The sequence below is a fragment of the Apostichopus japonicus genome, chromosome 19 (genome assembly GCF_037975245.1).
Source record: "Apostichopus japonicus isolate 1M-3 chromosome 19, ASM3797524v1, whole genome shotgun sequence".
NCBI classification, from domain to species: Eukaryota; Metazoa; Echinodermata; class Holothuroidea; order Aspidochirotida; family Stichopodidae; genus Apostichopus; species Apostichopus japonicus.
Window position 1 is genome coordinate 3,322,838 of NC_092579.1, and position 19,096 is coordinate 3,341,933.

General features: G+C 37.0%; 1 protein-coding gene across 1 annotated transcript in view; it reads right to left on the bottom strand.

Annotated features, from left to right (window-relative positions):
* Positions 1-2,794: 2,794 nt before the first annotated feature.
* LOC139960367 (voltage-dependent calcium channel gamma-5 subunit-like) overlaps positions 2,795-19,096 on the bottom strand; it is a 29,453-nt gene continuing 13,151 nt past the window's right edge. The window contains exons 2-4 of the mRNA XM_071958682.1: positions 17,168-17,248; positions 8,257-8,394; positions 2,795-6,760 (exon numbers count right to left, since the gene is read on the bottom strand). Coding sequence (XP_071814783.1) covers positions 6,480-6,760; positions 8,257-8,394; positions 17,168-17,248 — 500 coding nt within the window. The 3' untranslated portion in view covers positions 2,795-6,479. The remainder of the gene's footprint in view (positions 6,761-8,256; positions 8,395-17,167; positions 17,249-19,096) is intronic.

The window sequence follows — 19,096 nt, forward strand, 5'->3', positions numbered from 1 at the left end:
TATATTCAGCCACATGATCCCTCATACTGCCATGACGTATAGATTCTCAGACGATCGAAAACAAATAATTGTCAAAACAGATTTTACCTTGTCTTTGCAATATTACTTTTCTCCTTCTTCTATAGGAAAAAGTAAATGAGCAATGTACACTGCGGCAACGGATGTGAATACAGCTTAACAAAATTCAACAATAAACTCAGCAACGGACTTGTAAAGCTCGGGAATGTAGGATTGATGAAGTAGAAGGAAATAAAGCCTTCTCTGTTTACTAAAGAAAGCCCACTTAGTAATTTGGCACGGTTTATCAATTGTTTTAAAAGATCGCGGTAACATGTCTACCACACCAAGATACACACACCCACAGATACAAACACACCTTGAATTTGGACTTCATTACTACTGAAATTTATAAAGAATATAGGAAAACCGAAAACGAAATATTGAACGTTTTGGTTTTTTTTTTATTTATGTGATAAATAATTATAAATATAAAGTGCATGTGCAGGGACAGAGCAATTATACGGTTAATTTGGTAAAAATTAGCATATTGTCATAATTTAATCTCTGTAGATTTGTTAACTTTATTGTGCATACTCTTAGAATTTATTTAAAATATGGATAAAATTGTTAATCGGTATGTATATGTGACTGTATAAGATATCAATATATTTTCCCTCTTAAGTACCCCTCTTTAGTATCCTGTTTCTCCTGTTATCTTGCTTCAAACCACCCAGTCTAATGTGTAAAATATTACATAATCCGGACCATTGTTTTTTTTTCTGCATGCATGGTCTAATACACAGAAGGTATGTAATGTGTCTCATCACACATTGAATTACCACTTCAAAACAAATTTATAATTGAAACTCATCAACAGGGATGAAAAACTTTGTATTTGCTATATGTTTCGAAAGCCTTTGTGAAGGGAAAAAACATATATTTAGAAAAAAAAAACAATTTCTTCTGTCTTGGCAAGAAAGAAAGAAGTGGTCTTGTTAGTGGCGTGGATGGAAGGAGGTTTTTTTTTGTCCCATGTCACCAGTTGTGAGGCCATAGACATGTACACGCATGCACATACGCATACATACCAAGGACAATGTGAATCTTATGCTTATTCAGAACCGTCCCTTATACAATAGACTAAAAATGAAACCCCCAAGAAGTAGACCAATTATGCAAAGATAAAACTGTGATTCTTCAACCCACTTGAAAAATACTTAATTCCGATGACATAATAAAATTTTATTAGCCGATTTGCATATCAGCTTTACACCTGTAGAATGTCTTTTATCGAGTAATATATTTCGTTGAATGTAATAAAGAGATATAAGTCATGCATCTTCGCAACCAACGTCGTATTTACTTATTAAAATAGTGCTCTCCATATAATTATTGATCTCAAATTTAACAACTTGCTAAATATTATCAATACTTCTCGATTGTTGTAACCCGCTTGTGGTATTCGCAAATGAAACTGCTGAATTGGAGAATATAGTTTCCCCACTGAGAAAGACAGATTTAAGATTGTCCGTATAAGATGTATTTTCAAATATACTACCTTTGACTTTTATTTGAACCTTCGGCAACTTTTAAGGGCGTGAGGGCGAGGTTGGGGTTATGAAATGCTGATAACCTGTTACATTTTTGTCAAAGGTAGTTTAGTTTAGTAATTCTAAAGAGTTAGGAAGTCTAAATTAGGCTCATTTAAGCCCTATCCATGTGAAGATCGCGGATGGACACCGACTAACATGTACCAATCCTTCTTTGTTCGATGAATTCTGAAGTAAACCTGGCAGACGTGTAATTGTCTTACCCTTTTCCTGTTCCTCGGACCGCCATTGAACGTCCCCATGTTCAGACGAAAGAGAGTTTATATCATCATCTGCATTATTTCAGGGAGACTAATTGGTACTGTACATGTAGAATATTGGACAATCTTGGAGGTTACTGGATCAGGTTTCTATTTGGAGACTTCACATAATGAATATTTCTCTTCGTGTTCGTTCTATCATTGCATGAATGAAAAATTCGAAGTGTAAATATTTCAGTTCTTTGTTTTTGCAATGCGGCATAGTTTATCCCTATATTATGTATGTATGTATTTTAGATCATCCTGCAAGCAGGAACTCGCGAAGAAGCCTCATTGGCTTATCAAAGCCGCAAGCTCACCGAATTCAGTCTCTTAGATTCATATTTAACGTCCATGATTATGAATTGCTAATTATCAACAACTCTGTAACTGGACGACATACATTAATCTTGGAGAGACTTGAACTCGGGACCTTATGATTGAAAGGCACCAGCGTTAACCACTGAGCTATAATACTCCATGTATAGTATAGTAAGTACAACGACCTATTTGCGTAAAATAAGTTCGTGACAGTATAGATCCAATAACAACCCAAACCTATGGACTCATGCGATGACTCATCCCAATCATTTATCGCCACAGATTTAAAAAAAATACTGAGCAAAGCAATTTATAATCTTATGGGATGGTGACTATTTCAGTAAACAAACGATATAGAACAGAAGTTGTCCGAGAAATTTTTCAGCAAGACACTTTATTATTTCGTTTTAATTGTCATTCTTTAATATATACATATATATATATATATATATATATATATATATATATATATATATATATATATATATATATATATATATATATATAACCATTCGATCTAAATCAAATGGAGTTTTTTTTTCCATACATATATATGTTGCAGTTATAGGAAATATTGGTGGTATATATGTTATATAAACAAAAACAATTGCCTTAGTGGTGAGAATTAAGTATACACAATAGAAAAAACAGTTGGTAAGTATGTGCTAACTTTGCATGTTATTTGTGAGTACGTATGTGCTAATTTGCATAATTATAATCAGAATAATAATAATAATAACAATAATAAAATAATAGTAAAGTATATAGAAATATAATTCGAGAAAGATATGATAAACAAACTTTTGAAGAATTTGGCCTTATCGATTCTTTACACACCGATACCCTTCAAAAGATACTTGAAAGAGGGCGTACTCTCTGTTTTGTGTAATTGTTCGAACAAAGAGATAGCATAATACAATACTCTCCTAGTTTACCGTGCACGATTTTGTTGAGCTGCACGGCTTCTACGTACTATGTGCTGTATAATGTATGACGGCGTTTGCCATTTGACTTAGAATACATATATATTCAGCCACATGATGCCTCATACTGCCATGACGTAAGATTCTCAGACGATCGAACACACATAATTGTCAAAACAGATTTTACCTTGTCTTTGCAATATTACGTTTTATCCTTCTTCTATAGGAAAGAAGAATATGAGCAATGCACAGCAACGAATGTAAATACAGCTAAAATAAATTACAACAATAAACTAAGCAACAGAATTGTAAAACTCGGAAATATAGGATTGATAAAGTAGAAGGAAATAAAGCCTTTTCTGTTTACTAAAGATAGCCTACTTAGCAAGTTGGCACGTTTTATAAATTGTTTTAAAAGATCGCGGTAACATGTCTACCGCAGCAAGACACACACACACAGACATGAACACACCTTGAATTTGGACTTCATTACTACTGAAATTTATAAAGAAAATAGGAAAACCGAAAACGAAAATTTGAACGTTTTGGATTTTTTTATGTGATTAATAATAAAAAAATTAGAAAAATACTTGTGCAGAAAAACAGCAATTATACGGTTTATTTGGTGAAAATTAACATATTGTCATAATTTAATCTCTGTAGATTTGTTAACTTTATTGTGCATACTCTAAGAATTTATTTAAAATATGGATTAAATTGTTATACGGTATGTATACGTGACTGTATAAGGTATCAATATATTTTCCCTCCTAATTACCCCTCTTTAGTAACCTCTCTCTCCTCTTATCTTGGTTCAAACCACCCAGTCTTACGTATAAAATATCACATAATCCGTACCATTGTTTTTTGTTTTTTTTGCATGCATGGTCTAATATACAGGAGGTATATATGTCTCTCATCACACATTGAATTACCATTTCAAAACAAATTTATAATTCAAACTCATTAACAGGGATGAAAAACTTTGTATTTGCTCTATGTTCCGTTAGCTTTTCGTCAAGGGACACAACCCTCTATTTAGAAGAAGACAATTTCTTCTGTCTTGGCTTGAAAGAAAGAAGGGGTCTTGTTAGTGGGGCGGATGGAGGGAGGTTTTTTTTTGTCCCAGGTCACCAGTTGTGAGGCCAATAGACATGTACACACATGCACACACCCAAACATACCAAGGACAATATGCATCTTATGCTTATCCAGAACCGTCTACTTACAATAGACTAAATTGTAGACCAATTAATGCAAAGATAAAACTGTGACTCTTCAACCCTTTTGAAAAATACTTAATTCCGATGACAAAATATAATTTCATTTACCGATTTGCATATCAGCTTTACACCTGCAGAATGTTTTTTTATCGAGTGATATATTTCGTTGAATGTAATAAAGAGAGAAGTCAAGCATCTTCGCATCCAACGTCGCATATACTTATTTAAATAGTGCTCTCCATATAATTATTGACCTCAAATTTTTCAGCTTGCTAAATATTGTCAATACTTCCCGAGGGTTGTAACCCGCTAGTAGTATTCGCAAATAAAACTGCTGAATTGGAGAATAAAGTTTCCCCAGAGAGAAAAACAGATTTAAGATTGTCCGTATAAGATGCATTTTCAAATTTACTACCTTTGACTTTTATTTGAACCTTCGGCAACTTTTAAGGGTTTGAGGCCGAGGTTGGGGTTAGGAAATGCTGATAACCTGTTACATTTTTGTCAAAGGTAGTTTAGTTTAGTAATTCTAAAGGGTTAGGAAGTCAAAAAGCTCATTTGAAACCCTATCCATGTGATGATCGTGGATTGACACCGACTTACATGTCCAATCCTTCTTTTTGCGATGAATTCAGAAGTAAACCTGGCAGACGTGTAATTGTCTTACCCTTTTGCTGTTCCTCGGACCGCCATTGAACGTCCCCATGATCAGACTGACGAGAATTTATATCATCATCTGACCACAATTCAATTCAATTCATCACTACAGCTATATAGTGAACGAAGTTGTTTCGGGAAACTATTGAAAGGACATGTGAACCAAACCCCAATTCGCGAACCAGAAATAACAAATCCAGGGCAGTCTACGCCAGCAACACTGCAAAGCAGCCATTTTGAAAAGGTGCAGAGAGCATATCGTGCAGAAAAATATGAGGTTATCAACCATAATACTTTGCTAACTTATGATCCTTTAATGATATTGTTATGACTAGAGACAACATTATATATTTACTACAAGTATTACAATAACACAGAAAAAAAAGAACCATAATGGAGGCATGCATACACACCCAACATGCAGTTAAAGGCTCATGTTTCTTATGGTAAAATTAGCCTTTGTTATATAAGAAGGCACTTTTGAGATGCAAGGTTTAAAGTCAGATATATCTCTGTCTAACTTCAAATATCTTCCTATCTATATAAGGCAAGCAGTGCATCGTGGGACGGTGCGGATTATCACAAAGAACGAAACAGCAATAGCTTAGTATTTATAAGCAAGTAATATTTACAATTTTGCTCTCTATATAATCACAGTCGTACATACCATCACGTTCAAATGACTATATGATATATATATGCTGTCATATTTGGGAACAATAGAATAGAATAATAGAAGAATATAATAATAGAACAATAGATAATAATAGAACAATAGCCTATTATGTAGAAAATGGACTCTCTGTAGAATCCTTGGTACATGTATATTACACAGGTCTGTGTGCAGCAAAGTACAGTCTGTTCCGACTTCAGCCATTAAACCTGGTTTAAATGATATGTAACTAACGATTGATGATAAAGTTCAACGGATGTTTATGAACCTATTTTGTTATGGTGAATAGTGACACGAAGTTACTTGTTATGGCGCTGACCAATTGTAGAGGGCAGAAACATACATATATAGGCAGTCATGGTTTGATAAAGTGTTTGGTCACCAGTGCAATGTTATGTCTACTTGCACATATAGTCACTTTGTAACTACATATCTGTAATAGACCTCACTGCATACGGAATGTGTAATAAGAATGAGAAAACTACGATAAGATAACAAACAGAAGAAATAATGAAGTAGTGAGGAAAAAAACGAAGAACGGAAGCGCAGAAAATAAAGAGATATTGAGAGTGCAAGACAGATCATAGCTTGCCATTTATGTTGCCATGGTTCCTCTGTAGATGATTGCAGGTATACATTGCGCGTTGCTGTCTCTTCGACTGTGTTCATTGCTCATGTAAGTTGAATCTTTCTTTCCTGAATAGACAAGAAGTCTTGTCAGTGTCGTCTCACAGAAGACAGATTTTGCTAACGTTACTGTTATATACCTTGGCTACCGAGGCCCCATCAGTTCCATCATGTTGAATCGTTCAATATAAATATTTGCTATATCGTCAGATGCTTGAGCCAACGTTGACTGGGCGAGACCTCTGTATCTTCTTGTTGACACGTGATGGGTTGTGATTCCCGTACTCGTCTATGTACTTACGGCAAACACGGTATAGTTCTAGGAGTATGCCACCGGAAAGAAGACAAAATGCAAAAGCAAACCAACCACAGACGAATGACCATCCGATGAAGTAACGATAATGATCGGTCTCACGTACACTCTGGTCTTCCTCACTGGACGTGTGCGTGTGAATCATCATCACGTGACCAACCAGCATGAATAACCCTGTTTCAGAAAAAAAAACAGGAAATAGAGAAGAAAATTGCGGTGAACCATGAATATGCTATTGCAAAGTTTGACCGTAAATTGAACAGAAATATGGTAGTAGAATGCTTGTTATTTTTGTATATTGTTACGAGGGCCCATTGTAGCCTAACGCTGGTCACTGCTAGTATGGAACCTAATGTTATAATATAGAAAGTATTTGAAATTGCCTACGTGATAAATCAATATTTGAGAAATTAGCTCAGGTTACCGTGTCAGAATGTTATAATACACGATTGTTCTGGTATATTCCTTATGATGACACGCTGGTCTCGGGTTAACGTCGGTTTACGTGAAATCGCGTTTAAGCTGTGCACACATCTTCGTGGATTCTCTGGCATGTTCGCTAGATATGCAAAGGACTTCCGGGAAGGAAGAAACTGGGTCGAATCGTCACTCAGGTGTATCGAGAAAGATCTGGATGATTCTTGACATGGCGAATCGTATAAAAACCCGCCCAGATCGGAGAGTTTCTCAGTTTTCTTAACGAATACAAGCGACGACACATATTATACCAGATCTATATATATATCGCCAGTGCTCAACTGCCAGTAGTTTCTGAGGGATTGAGATATCGATACCAAGATTGATTCTACACTTCCATTTAGAAGTTTGAAGAGGACTTTGCTGTGAAACTACAGTTTTCCAGTCTTTATTTCGGAGAAGGTGAAGAATTTCTGTCTCCGTTGAGGAAGTTCGTTACGCCAGGAGTTGGTGGCTATAAAGCTGATTTTGGACTGACTCTGGTAATATTTAGTCGGCAAGAAGTTCGACTTGTGCTTCACTCGATTGTGGCTGGAAGTCCGTCTTCTATTTTGGAGCATCGCCGGAAAGAAGGTGACTGCTGTTTCTGGGATCGCGAGAAACTTCGTCGAGGACCAGTGAATTTCGCGGTACAACGGACCGAGAATCGTCGTCATCGAGGTCGTGGCCACTGAGGGATATCGCCGTTGGAAGAGACCAGCGTGTTTTAAAGTGTATCCTATCTTGCTAAGTTTGTGAGTAATTTTCTATATATTTGTAATTACCACATGTTGTTGTTGGTTCAAACTCCATTGTTCAATATAGTTTACGTTCTCATTCAAATTCTCTAGACTCGTCAATTTGTCTGTGCTCCTCTCAGAAACGAACCCAGGCTTGTGTCTCGTTAAAAATTAATTATCGAGACCTCTCGCATTCCAACGTAACAATATGTATAGGTATATATACATGATACTATATTATATATACATATATATATATATATTTATATATATATATATATATATATATATATATAATAAATATAAATTATTTATATATATATAAATACATATATATATATATTTATATATGTATATATATATATATATAAATATATATATATAATTGAAATCGTGATATATATTATATAATATATATTTTTATATGATTGAAATCGTGATATGTATTATATAATATATATATATTAAACTCACCGGAAAATATCATTGTGAATCCCGCCACCAACACGACCAACGGATGTTGCTGTACCATGGCAACGGATGCTACGACCGTTCCTATGAAGACAGCGAAGACACTGATCAGTTCAAATGCCATGAGAGATTTAAAATAAGCTGCAAGATAAAGAGCGAGAGAAGCGAGTACAAGGTTAGAATTATAAGTGCTATGAACAGAAGTAGTCTATACTTGAAGTAATTGTTACTCGGATTTGATTGTGTTCTATAGTTTACTGCCGCACTCATAGGGATTGTCCACACTACTTACATGGCCGGATCAATGTTGGAAGCCAGAACCTACACGGTAGAATGTATATGCTAAGCCTATTCAATACGACGGACAACCCAGCCTAAATGGCATTAATAGGTAATACTGATGACATTTAAGAGATTAAAAACAAAATAGAAGGAAAAATTCATTCGCATGCACGCAGTCAATTAACCTAAAAAAATTAAAACACACACATACACATCAGTGCACAGCATTGCATGTCCTAACTTGAAGTATCCAGTAAATATATACTTAGAAACGTTCAAAATAGTTCTATTTCAAGTACCCACTTGGTGTAAGAGACAATAGCAGCCTATATAGGCCTACAAGATTATTATAAAATATGTTATTTGTTATAGAAGAAGATAAATTGTCACATGTGAATATCCTTTTTTATTTTATTTTCGCTTTTTACGGTCACTCCCAGACAAGTTTAAGAACCCTAATAAAAAATGATAGTCTCATCAATACTGCAAATATAGCTGAGTATTAAAACCTAAAAAGGAAACGAAACAGAGGATTGTTTTTCATAGCAATCTTAAGCCGACAACCAATTTAGAAACTGTATATAAATGATCCGCAATCTGTAGATTAATGTATCTGTCACACAGGTGTCTTTAATAAACGAGAAATTTGCATACAGCCAAAGCACACGATCGTGTGTTGTTTAGTCTCTTAACTCAAGGTGTAGTTGAGTGTCACTGGTTAGGCTTATCTCATATCGAAAGTCTATAGGGTTATTTGTGAAGAAAAAAGGAGAAAAATTAATCGTTTAGTGTTACGTAGTCTACATAAACCAATTCACTTCTAGATTCACATGTTGACTTATTAATGTAGGCCTGCAGCTTGTACGAATAAAGTAAGGAAATGTCATATATATATTCTTTAGTTGTTGCTTGTGATGTGATTAATAGAGACCACCATCTCGACAAACTGATTAATTATCTGCCCATTTCATTACTGGTGATTTACTGGAGTCAGTAAATATTTACAGTTGAAAAATTAAATCACCATGTCAAGCGACTGACACTCTATTGATGCAGGTTATCTATATATAACTTCGAAGAAGATGAAATTTAAATTAAAACAGTCTGGCATTAAATAAATTTAAAAATTACAGGTATAGTGAATTGATATCACATATTTATAAAAAACAAACAAATAAAAAAATCAGAAGAAGAGAAAGAGGAGGGAGAGGGGGAGAGGGGGGGGGGGCTTGATAGACAGAATAAAATATCTCGGTGCCGGTGAAAACGGGATGATTGCGCAAAGATTGTTTCAAAGTGGTATTGTAGGTTGTAATCTATATATATATATATATATATATGTATGTATATATATATATATATATTTAATTATATATAATATATTATAATATATATACTTATATTGCACAAGTTTGCCTTTATACCTAATTATATACCTAATTAGACCTAAAATAAAAGTATAAATATGCCTCACTCAGAAAGCCCAATTTGATGTATAAACTTTGACCCTTTTTTCAGGACAAGGGACCCCAGATACAGATCAACTACCACAAAGCCACATTCTTCACTCGAATAATATATTTGATCCGCTCGTGTTTCCTAATGCATTATTTGGGATATCCAACTATAGAGATGAATAACAAATTTTGTCTTTAATTTGCATACGAGATGAATGTCGCAAAGAAAGAAAAAAAGAAGAAGAAGAAGAAGAAGCAGACTTTACTATGACTCGAGAGGCTCTGTAGACCTATGTCACTATTTAATGTTAGAATAAAAAGTAAAGTCAGGTTCTTAATAACATCTTTATATATGATAAATCCTTAGCGTCAACAATCTGAGAGGCTACGCAGAGTGTCTAATTCGAATGAATGCTTAATAAATCATTGCGCATGCGTGTTGCTAAACATCAACATATATTTTCTACAAATTGGAGATCTTAAAAATAATACTGGATTAAACTCTATCTGTCGTCTGACTTTCTCTCTCAATTAGAACGAAATTATACAAAAATCATTGCTAGCCTGGTAAGACCACTGAAAGTATAGCGATTCATGGGAGTCCTTTATTCAACACATGGCATACTGATTTACCCACAAATAAACTGCTTGAGTGGGGGAAACATCTTATATTTGTATTTGGATTGACTACGTACCGATGGTAACTCGCTGAATATGTATGTAGAACGATGACCTCATTTTCCTTTTGAAAGGAGAATGTCATTCGTGCCTGTAGCCATTACTTAAAGTTTGCGCTACTCGTTCGTTCAATTGCTGTAAATATATATAGCTGAGATGAGAGTGCAGCACTATTCTCGTAATGGGAGGACTTTAATTTGGACACAAATTGCTGTAATTTGTCTGAATGGGGTCGCCTTTGTTAGTTTATGCAAAACTTCAACTCAGCAACTAGTTTGTTCTCACACTGTAAAGCGTGTTGAGCATTGTGTATTGTATGTACTAAGTGTTGCGCCTTGTACAAGCGACTCGGCGGCATGAATTATGCTGTGTCTTATTTAATCCCCTTCACCCCTCCCACTTGCGACGTCACTAATGACTGAAGTATAGGGAGTGCCAACAGTGGATAGATAAATTCAGCTGGAAGTAACGTTTGAAAACTGAATTTAAATATTTATCCTCAAGATTGCTTTCTCGTCAACAGGCTGTAGTATATTTTGATCAGTTTTGTCACTGGACTATACAAATTAAGAGCTGTAAGTATATATAGCTGAGATGAGAGTGCAGCATTATTCTCGTAATGGGAGGACTTTAGTTTGGACACAAATTGCTGTAATTTGTCGGAATGGGGTCGCCTTTGTTAGTTTATGCAAAACTTCAACTCAGCAACTAGATTGTTCTCACACTGTATGCGTGATGAGCCTTGTGTATATCATGTATTACGTGTTGCGCCTTGTATATACACAAAACGACTCGCCGGCATGAATTATGCTGTGTCTTATTTAACCCCCTTCATCCCTCCCACTTGCGACGTCACTAATGTTTGAAGTATAGGGAGTGCCAACAGTGGATAGATAAATTCAGCTGGAAGTAACGTTTGAAAACTGAATTTAAATATTTATCCTCAAGATTGCTTTCTTGTCAACAGGCGGTATAGTATATTTTGATCAGTTTTGTCACTGGACTATACACATTAAGTCGAATGTTAATGAAGTCTTCATCAAGAAGCCAAAATCAAAGGCAATCAAGATGAGGAGTTACAATAGTCCTCTATATGTTATTTATCATTATACGGGGGCGGGGATGGGAGGGGGGTGGGGTTACAAATAATACACACAAAATGTCCAATTATGGCCTCAGTTTTGCAGCAACTTCACAATGTTATTTCGTTAGCTGTATAATGAGAGACACGAATCCCATCCAGTGGAAACAATATAATCTTCGACTGTCCATCGTTACCGATGATGACTGTTGGGTGCAACAGGCAATCAATTAACATTCCCTGGCCCTCTTGTGCGAGGACAGACCAGCATTGGAACGGAAGTTTCTCCTGCAGGTGATACATTGATAGTCTGAGGAAAAACTATCAACTGCCCCATGACGTAAATCATGCTGCCGCTTGTACATTTCATTTCTCCTGTCTTCCACGGTCTTGATGGTGTTCCTCACTGCGAGTCTCCAGCTGATCCTATCACTGGCCAATGATTCCCATCTGTCAACATCGATCTTTGCTTTCCCAAGCTTCGTTTCAGGGTATCTTTGTAACGCAAGATTTGACCACCCTGTTGCCTTTTGCCTTCTGAGAGCTCACCATAGAAAACCATTTTTGGCAACCGATGTTCAGGCATTCTGCGAACATGTCCTGCCCACCTTAACTGTGAGGCTGTGACCATAGATTCAATGCTTGGTAGGCCTGCTCTCTGTAGGACCTGCACATTGGCTACCCTATCCTGCCATTTGATGTTCATGACCTGACGTAGATGGTTCATCTGAATACTGCCCAGTTTCTTAATGTGACGGCTGTATAGTGTCAAGGTTTCTGTAGCATATAAAAGAGATGGCATAATTACTGTCCTGTAAGAGCGGTGAGGTGGCAGAACGGGAGAGTGCACGTCTGCAGTACCTGAGGTCCCTGGTTCAAACCTCGGTGTCGACACTGACACAAATTTTCACCCCGCTCCTTTCTCGTGGTAGGAAAGTGGCTACACGTGGCAAGCGGTACTCACGTCCTTCGGAGGGGACGTTAAATTGCGGTAGCGGGAGCAGGACTACACACCCCTGCCTCGTTACTTCAGGGCACTATTCGAAAAGAGAAGGCGAGATTCGCCGGTGTCTTTCCACGCACAAAAACTTGGAACCTCAATAATTTCCGACTAAGGATTTCCTTAGTCTGCTGAAGCACCTTCGGGTGGAAGCATAATACGAGTCATAAAATATCATATCATATACTGTCCTGTATATTTTCATCTTGGTTGTCAATTTGATCTCATGTCTTGACCATAGACGCTTTGAGAGAGCTCCAAAAGACTTGCAGGCAGCTTGTACACGCTTTGATACTTCAACATCTGCACTGTTGTTGCAGGATATGGTACTGCCCAGGTATGTGAAGGTATTTGACTGCGTTAGTCTTTCTCCTTTGATTGTGATCTCTTTTTCTTGTGTAGCTTTGCCAGGCTTTGGTTGATAAAGCAGTTCTGTTTTTGTAGAATTTATTTGCAAACCAAATAAATCAGCAGCTGCTGAGAATCTGTCAACAATTTCCTGCATATCAGATTGATTGTTGGCGATCAAGGCAGAGTCATCAGCGAAAAGGAGTTCGCGTATACAAACTTCACGTACCTTGGTGTTTGCTCGTAGTCGTGCTAGGTTGAATAGCTTGCCATCGGATCTTGTTTTGATAAACACCCCTTTGGACAGGCCGTCAGTCATATTCTGTAGTACTGCACTTAAGTAAAGACTGACAAGTGTAGGTGCCAGGACGCAGCCTTGCTTAACACCATGACAGATGCTGAAGGCCTCCGAGATGTTTCCCGCTACAGCAACTCTGCCAGTCATATCTTCATGAAATCCTTTGATGATGTTAATAAAGTGTTGTGGGCAGCCAAACTTCATGAGTACTTTCCACAAGGTTGCTCTGTCAACTGTGTCAAAGGCCTTGGAAAAATCCACAAACACTACAAAGAGTTCCTGGTGCTGTTCGATAGCCTTTTCCTGTAATTGTCTTAAGGTGAAAATCATATCAGCTGTAGATCTTTGTGCACGAAATCCACACTGGCTCAGGCAATCTAGCTTCTGCAATGACTTTAAGTCTGATTAGGAGGATTTTGGCCAGAATCTTTCCAGCAGTTGAAAGAAGAGATATTCCCCTGTGATTTCCACACTCAGTTCTGTCTCCTTTCCTTTTGTATATAGTAACAATCAGTGCATCATTGAAGTCTTGAGGAAGTTGATTCTTTTCCCAGCAAACATTGTAGAGGTTGAGTAAACGCTCTCTAAGTTGCAGCCCTCCAAACTAAAAAATTTCAGGTGGCAAACCGTCTAGACCAAGAGCTTTACCACTACGTGTGCTCATAATGACTCTGTTCAGTTCGTCCATTGTGATGTTTTGATTTAGTTCTTCATGAACTGGAAAGGGTTTAAGTGATCTGAAGCATTTGGATGTGCATTCCCTTTTTGGTTGAGTAATTTGTAAAAATATTCTTCCCAGCGGTTTGTGATATCTTTAACATCAGTGAGAAGACAGCTACCATTTCCATTTTTTCACAGGCATTACAGCATTTGTTTTAGGTCCGTAAATAGTTTTCAAGATGTTATATGTGCCTTGAGAGTCATGCCTTTCTGCACAGGCTTGCAACTCATCAGCTTTTGTGCTCCAGCATTTATCCTTCATCTCTCTGATGTCCCGTTGAACTTGGCCTTAACGCTCTTGAACTTGGCATCAGATGATGAAGTTTGCTTTTGAAGATGCACCTCATACAGTTTCTGCTTCTCCTGTAAAAGTAGCTTTATTTCCTGGTCATGTTCATCAAACCAATCAGCTGTTTTACGTTTTTGCTGTCCTAGTACAGCATTGCAGGTGTCTAAGATAGGTTTCTTGAAGGAACTCCAAGCTTTTTCAACATCGGATCCAAGAACAGAAAACAGCAAGAGACTTATTGAGTGCCTCTTGTAACTCCTCTTGCACATGTACCAAATCCAGCTTCTTTATGTCTAGTTTCTTGGGTATGGCACTAGCAGTCTTCCTTCTGGGGAGAGTGACTTTAACCTGCAGACAGTTCTGACGAGGAAGTGGTCAGTTGAGCATTCCGGACCACGCATGGCTCTAGTGTTTAGAATATCGCCCAGATCAACGTTGCGTGTAATGACATAGTCCAGGAGACGGAAATGTTTGGATCTTGGGTGTTGCCAGGTAAAGAAATGCTTATCCGGTTGAATGAAAAATGTGTTGGTGATTGACAGGTTATACTGACCACAGAGATTGAGTAGACGCTCTCCATTTGAGTTTGATTTCCCTTTACCAAAGTGTCCCAGGCATGGTTTATAATGGTGATAGTCACTTCCCACCCTTGCATTGAAATCACCAAGGACTAACAGCTTGTCTGCTGGTGAAATATTGGAGATTGTGGTGTTGAGCAAAAAGTAGAAATCATCTTTTGCTTCCTGTGTATATGACATTGTTGGTGCATAGACACAAATAAGTGATAAGAATCTGCCTTTCATTAGTGGCAGTCTTAGGGTAATGAGCCTTTCAGAATAAATCTTTGGAAGTTCAGTAAGCTTATCTGCGACACTATTTATGACTGCAAAAGCCACTCCAGATTCTCTCTTGACACCTGGGCTCTTCCCACTCCAGTATAATGTATGAGATTTTTCTCTAATTTGCCCCTGACCCTCTATCCTTGTTTCTTGTAAGGCTGCAATATCGACTGAGTGACGTGCTAACTCATATGACACAATAGCAGTTCTTCTTTCAGTTCTGTTTTTTGAGTTGAACTCTAAAAGTGTCCTGACGTTCCATGTTGCAATTTTTAACTTTATCTTGCTTTTCTTTGTACCGCTATGATGAAGACCCGTTGGCCGCGGTCTGCCAACCAGGAAAAATTTGAGTGAGCTTTGTTTACCCCACCTTTTCTAGGGGCCTCCCCAAACTGGGGTAGGCAGTGCTATCCCTAAATAGGGCTGCTCAGACATCCAAGCAGCTGCCTCAAACAACTGTCACTCAACAGTTGTACTGCGACCATCACGGCTTGAACCGCCTGTGTGCAGAGCATAGACTAGCAGCTTCCAGCCACTTACGCCTGCCACCATCGCCTACTACTCCATCGCCACAGGACTTTGCACCTCAGTTGCTCCCAACGCCTCGCACTGTAAAAAAATGTAAACTGCTGTCGTGCCCCCACCAGTTTACCTCTCTGGACCCTGGCAGTCTGATCTAGAGGTACACAGGATGTGAAACAGACTAGGGAATGAACAATATAAACTATATAATGACAAGTGTCGCTTCAAGTACAAACACGTCACATCTCGGATGATTGAGCGCAATTCATGAATGTTTAATGAACTGCATTCCGTGTGTTGTGTGTTTAACGTAAAGTCTATGTCTGCTGGCCAAGTTAAAAGTGAGCATAAAATTATTACTGTGACTGTCACTGTTACTGTCACTGTCACGGTCACTATAATTGCATTACGGTATACATGTGTCACAACCAACATAATGTATTTAGTGTACTCTATAGCATGCACATTGTAGTTCGCAACAAAAATGGTATCAACTGTGCCTATACAACCCTTTTCGTAGGCTACTACATCGAGTTAACAATGAGCCTCAAACTACATTTTCAAATATAAAACAATAGATTGATTAATTAGTCTAATGACTATACCTGGTCGCAATACAAAGTACGACGGCACATTTGTGTACTTTTGGAATTTAAAAAATGATTTATGACTTTAGACATCATTGAGAAAGTAAAATTATTAAATATAGTGACATTTAATCAAGCGAAACTATACGATTTCAAGCAATTCTATGTAGCACTGACAGTCAGTTTTCGATATGATTCTATATTTAAGTTCAGTTTATTTTACTTCTATAAATTATTTTCAAAATGTTTTACAATATATAATGATATCATCATCATCATCATCATCATCATCATCATCATCATCATCATCATCATCATCATCATCATCATCATCATCATCATCATCATCATCATCATCATCATCATCATCATCATCATCATCATCATCATCATCATCATCATCGATCATCGATCATCATCACCATCACCATCACCATCACCATCATCATCATCATCATCATCGATCATCATCATCATCATCATCATCATCATCATCATCGATCATCATCATCATCATCATCATCATCATCATCATCATCATCATCATCATCATCACCATCACCATCATCATCATCATCATCATCGATCATCATCATCATCGTCGTCATCAACATCATCATCGTCATCGACATCATCGTCATGGTCATGGTCATCGTCATGGTCGTGGTCGTGGTCATGGTCATGGTCGTCGTCATCGTCATCGTCAGCGTCGTCGTCATTGTCATCGTCCTCATTCTTCGTAATCGTCTGTGTTCGTCATCGTCCTTACTTCAAATGACTACTTTAAGTATTTAACAAGAATCTTGAACTTACACAAAAGCCACTCATCCGTGGTAATGTTACGGATCAAGAATTCTATTTCAACGCAGTTTGGCTTCTCTGACTGTTGTTCTCCTGGAAGAAACAAGAAGATGAAATAGTATACATTAGTGAGAGAGATTTCTAATGAAGTGCGAGATGTTTTTATAGTGAGAGAAGGGGGGAAAAAAACGTTTCACGGTCTTCACTACACATTCGTAGAGCAAAATGGTTGTAGGTGACACTAAGAACAAACTCGGTTTTATCTCAGTGCTATTGTGAATTTGATCTTTTCTAAAATTGTAATATGCAGATGTTAGTGATGTGAAGGTCTGGTATTCTTGATGTAAATATAGAGAAAATTAAAAACAAATCGTTCACTCAAACACGAGAAGAGGTTCCCCGTTTCGGCTCTCGTGTGCACGACGCGGTTGTGGTGCATCTTACTTGACCTGACCGCGATAGTTGACACGGTCATGCGCAGTCATGAGCAGCTATGCACGCGCAATTTATCATGCTTGATCAGCATATTAGCTTAAAGAGGCCCGAAATGATAAGGGGGGAAAAAGGCATCGTTTTGATGACCCCGAATCTTCGCGTGGACTGCATGCCTGGTTCACAGTTTCTATCACAATGGAACCATGTCAAAGCTTCATACTCGTAAAGGTCACAACCAGCGATCACCATGCAGCTAGGTTTTTTTTTTACAAATTGTAAAAGAGAAAAGCAAACTACTTGAGAGAGATTTAGATCAAATTTCAAAAGATGCAGCACAGCTTCGTTATAGCCTCTACTGTATTCTGTGCCCCACTGAGTTACCTTTTTTTTTTCTAAAACAAAGATCTACTGACAACGATAATAATTCAAATATCTAAATAAGAAAACCAAAAAACAATTGTTCTCGGTTGGATGAAATCATTTTTCATTTCGCGAGTAATTTAATAAAACTATCAACGTCATTATTTACGATATTAATTCAACTGTAAACTTAATATTTGTTTCCATCTCTTTCTTAAATTTTGGAAACAAAGGGTGATTGATTGCGCTATTTTGATAGCTGATTGATCAAGCATATTACTGTTTTCCCTGCGTAGGGGAATATTTTGCATGGTCGATAACCAGGGGCCTGGAGGTGGTGATAATAAAACAATGAAAGGGAGAAAAGAAAGTGATGTAACTACTTTTGACCCTAGGGAATGATCATATGTTTTAGAACTCCCGTGAAGATGCCTTTCTTACACAATAGCATCTTGTCACAGGAGACGAGAAATGGGGACCTTTTTTTGTCAAAGCACATTGACATAATTAAAAGACAACAAAAGCAAGCAAACAAACAAACAAAAACAATTGATGTAAATTGGTTGCATACCTTTCTTATAACCATGCATATTCAACTTCTCTTTATATCTATTCAAATTATATCAGAATAAAAAATAAAACATAAATTATATCAGCTTTAGCACTTTACTACAGTCTATTAAGTTCATCCCCCTTTTGTTGACCAAAATATTAAGCCTCAGCAGCAAATGGTATAATAAGGTATTTGTCCCGATTCAAACATCCAAATTAGTGGAATACAATTTGTATTGAAATAATAGATGGCGTAGTATTTTAGTAGTGATCAGAAACGTATCTTTACGCTTGATCGCTATGACGTTGCAATTTTTTTATAGTGATATTTCTATTAATATTATGTTTTTTTTGGGGGGGGGGTGGGTGGATTATTAGCCCTTAATATATATATTTTTTTGGGGGGCTCCAATCATTCTTTATGCTTGATCGCTATTACTTTGCAATTCTTTATAGTGATCTTTCCATATATTATTATTTTATTTTTTGAGGAAAATGGATTATTAGGCCTTAATATCCCATTGACGTCTAATATATTATCTGGAGCTTGAAATGGTTTAAACATATGTTGCTTTTGGATGAAACAAAATCACT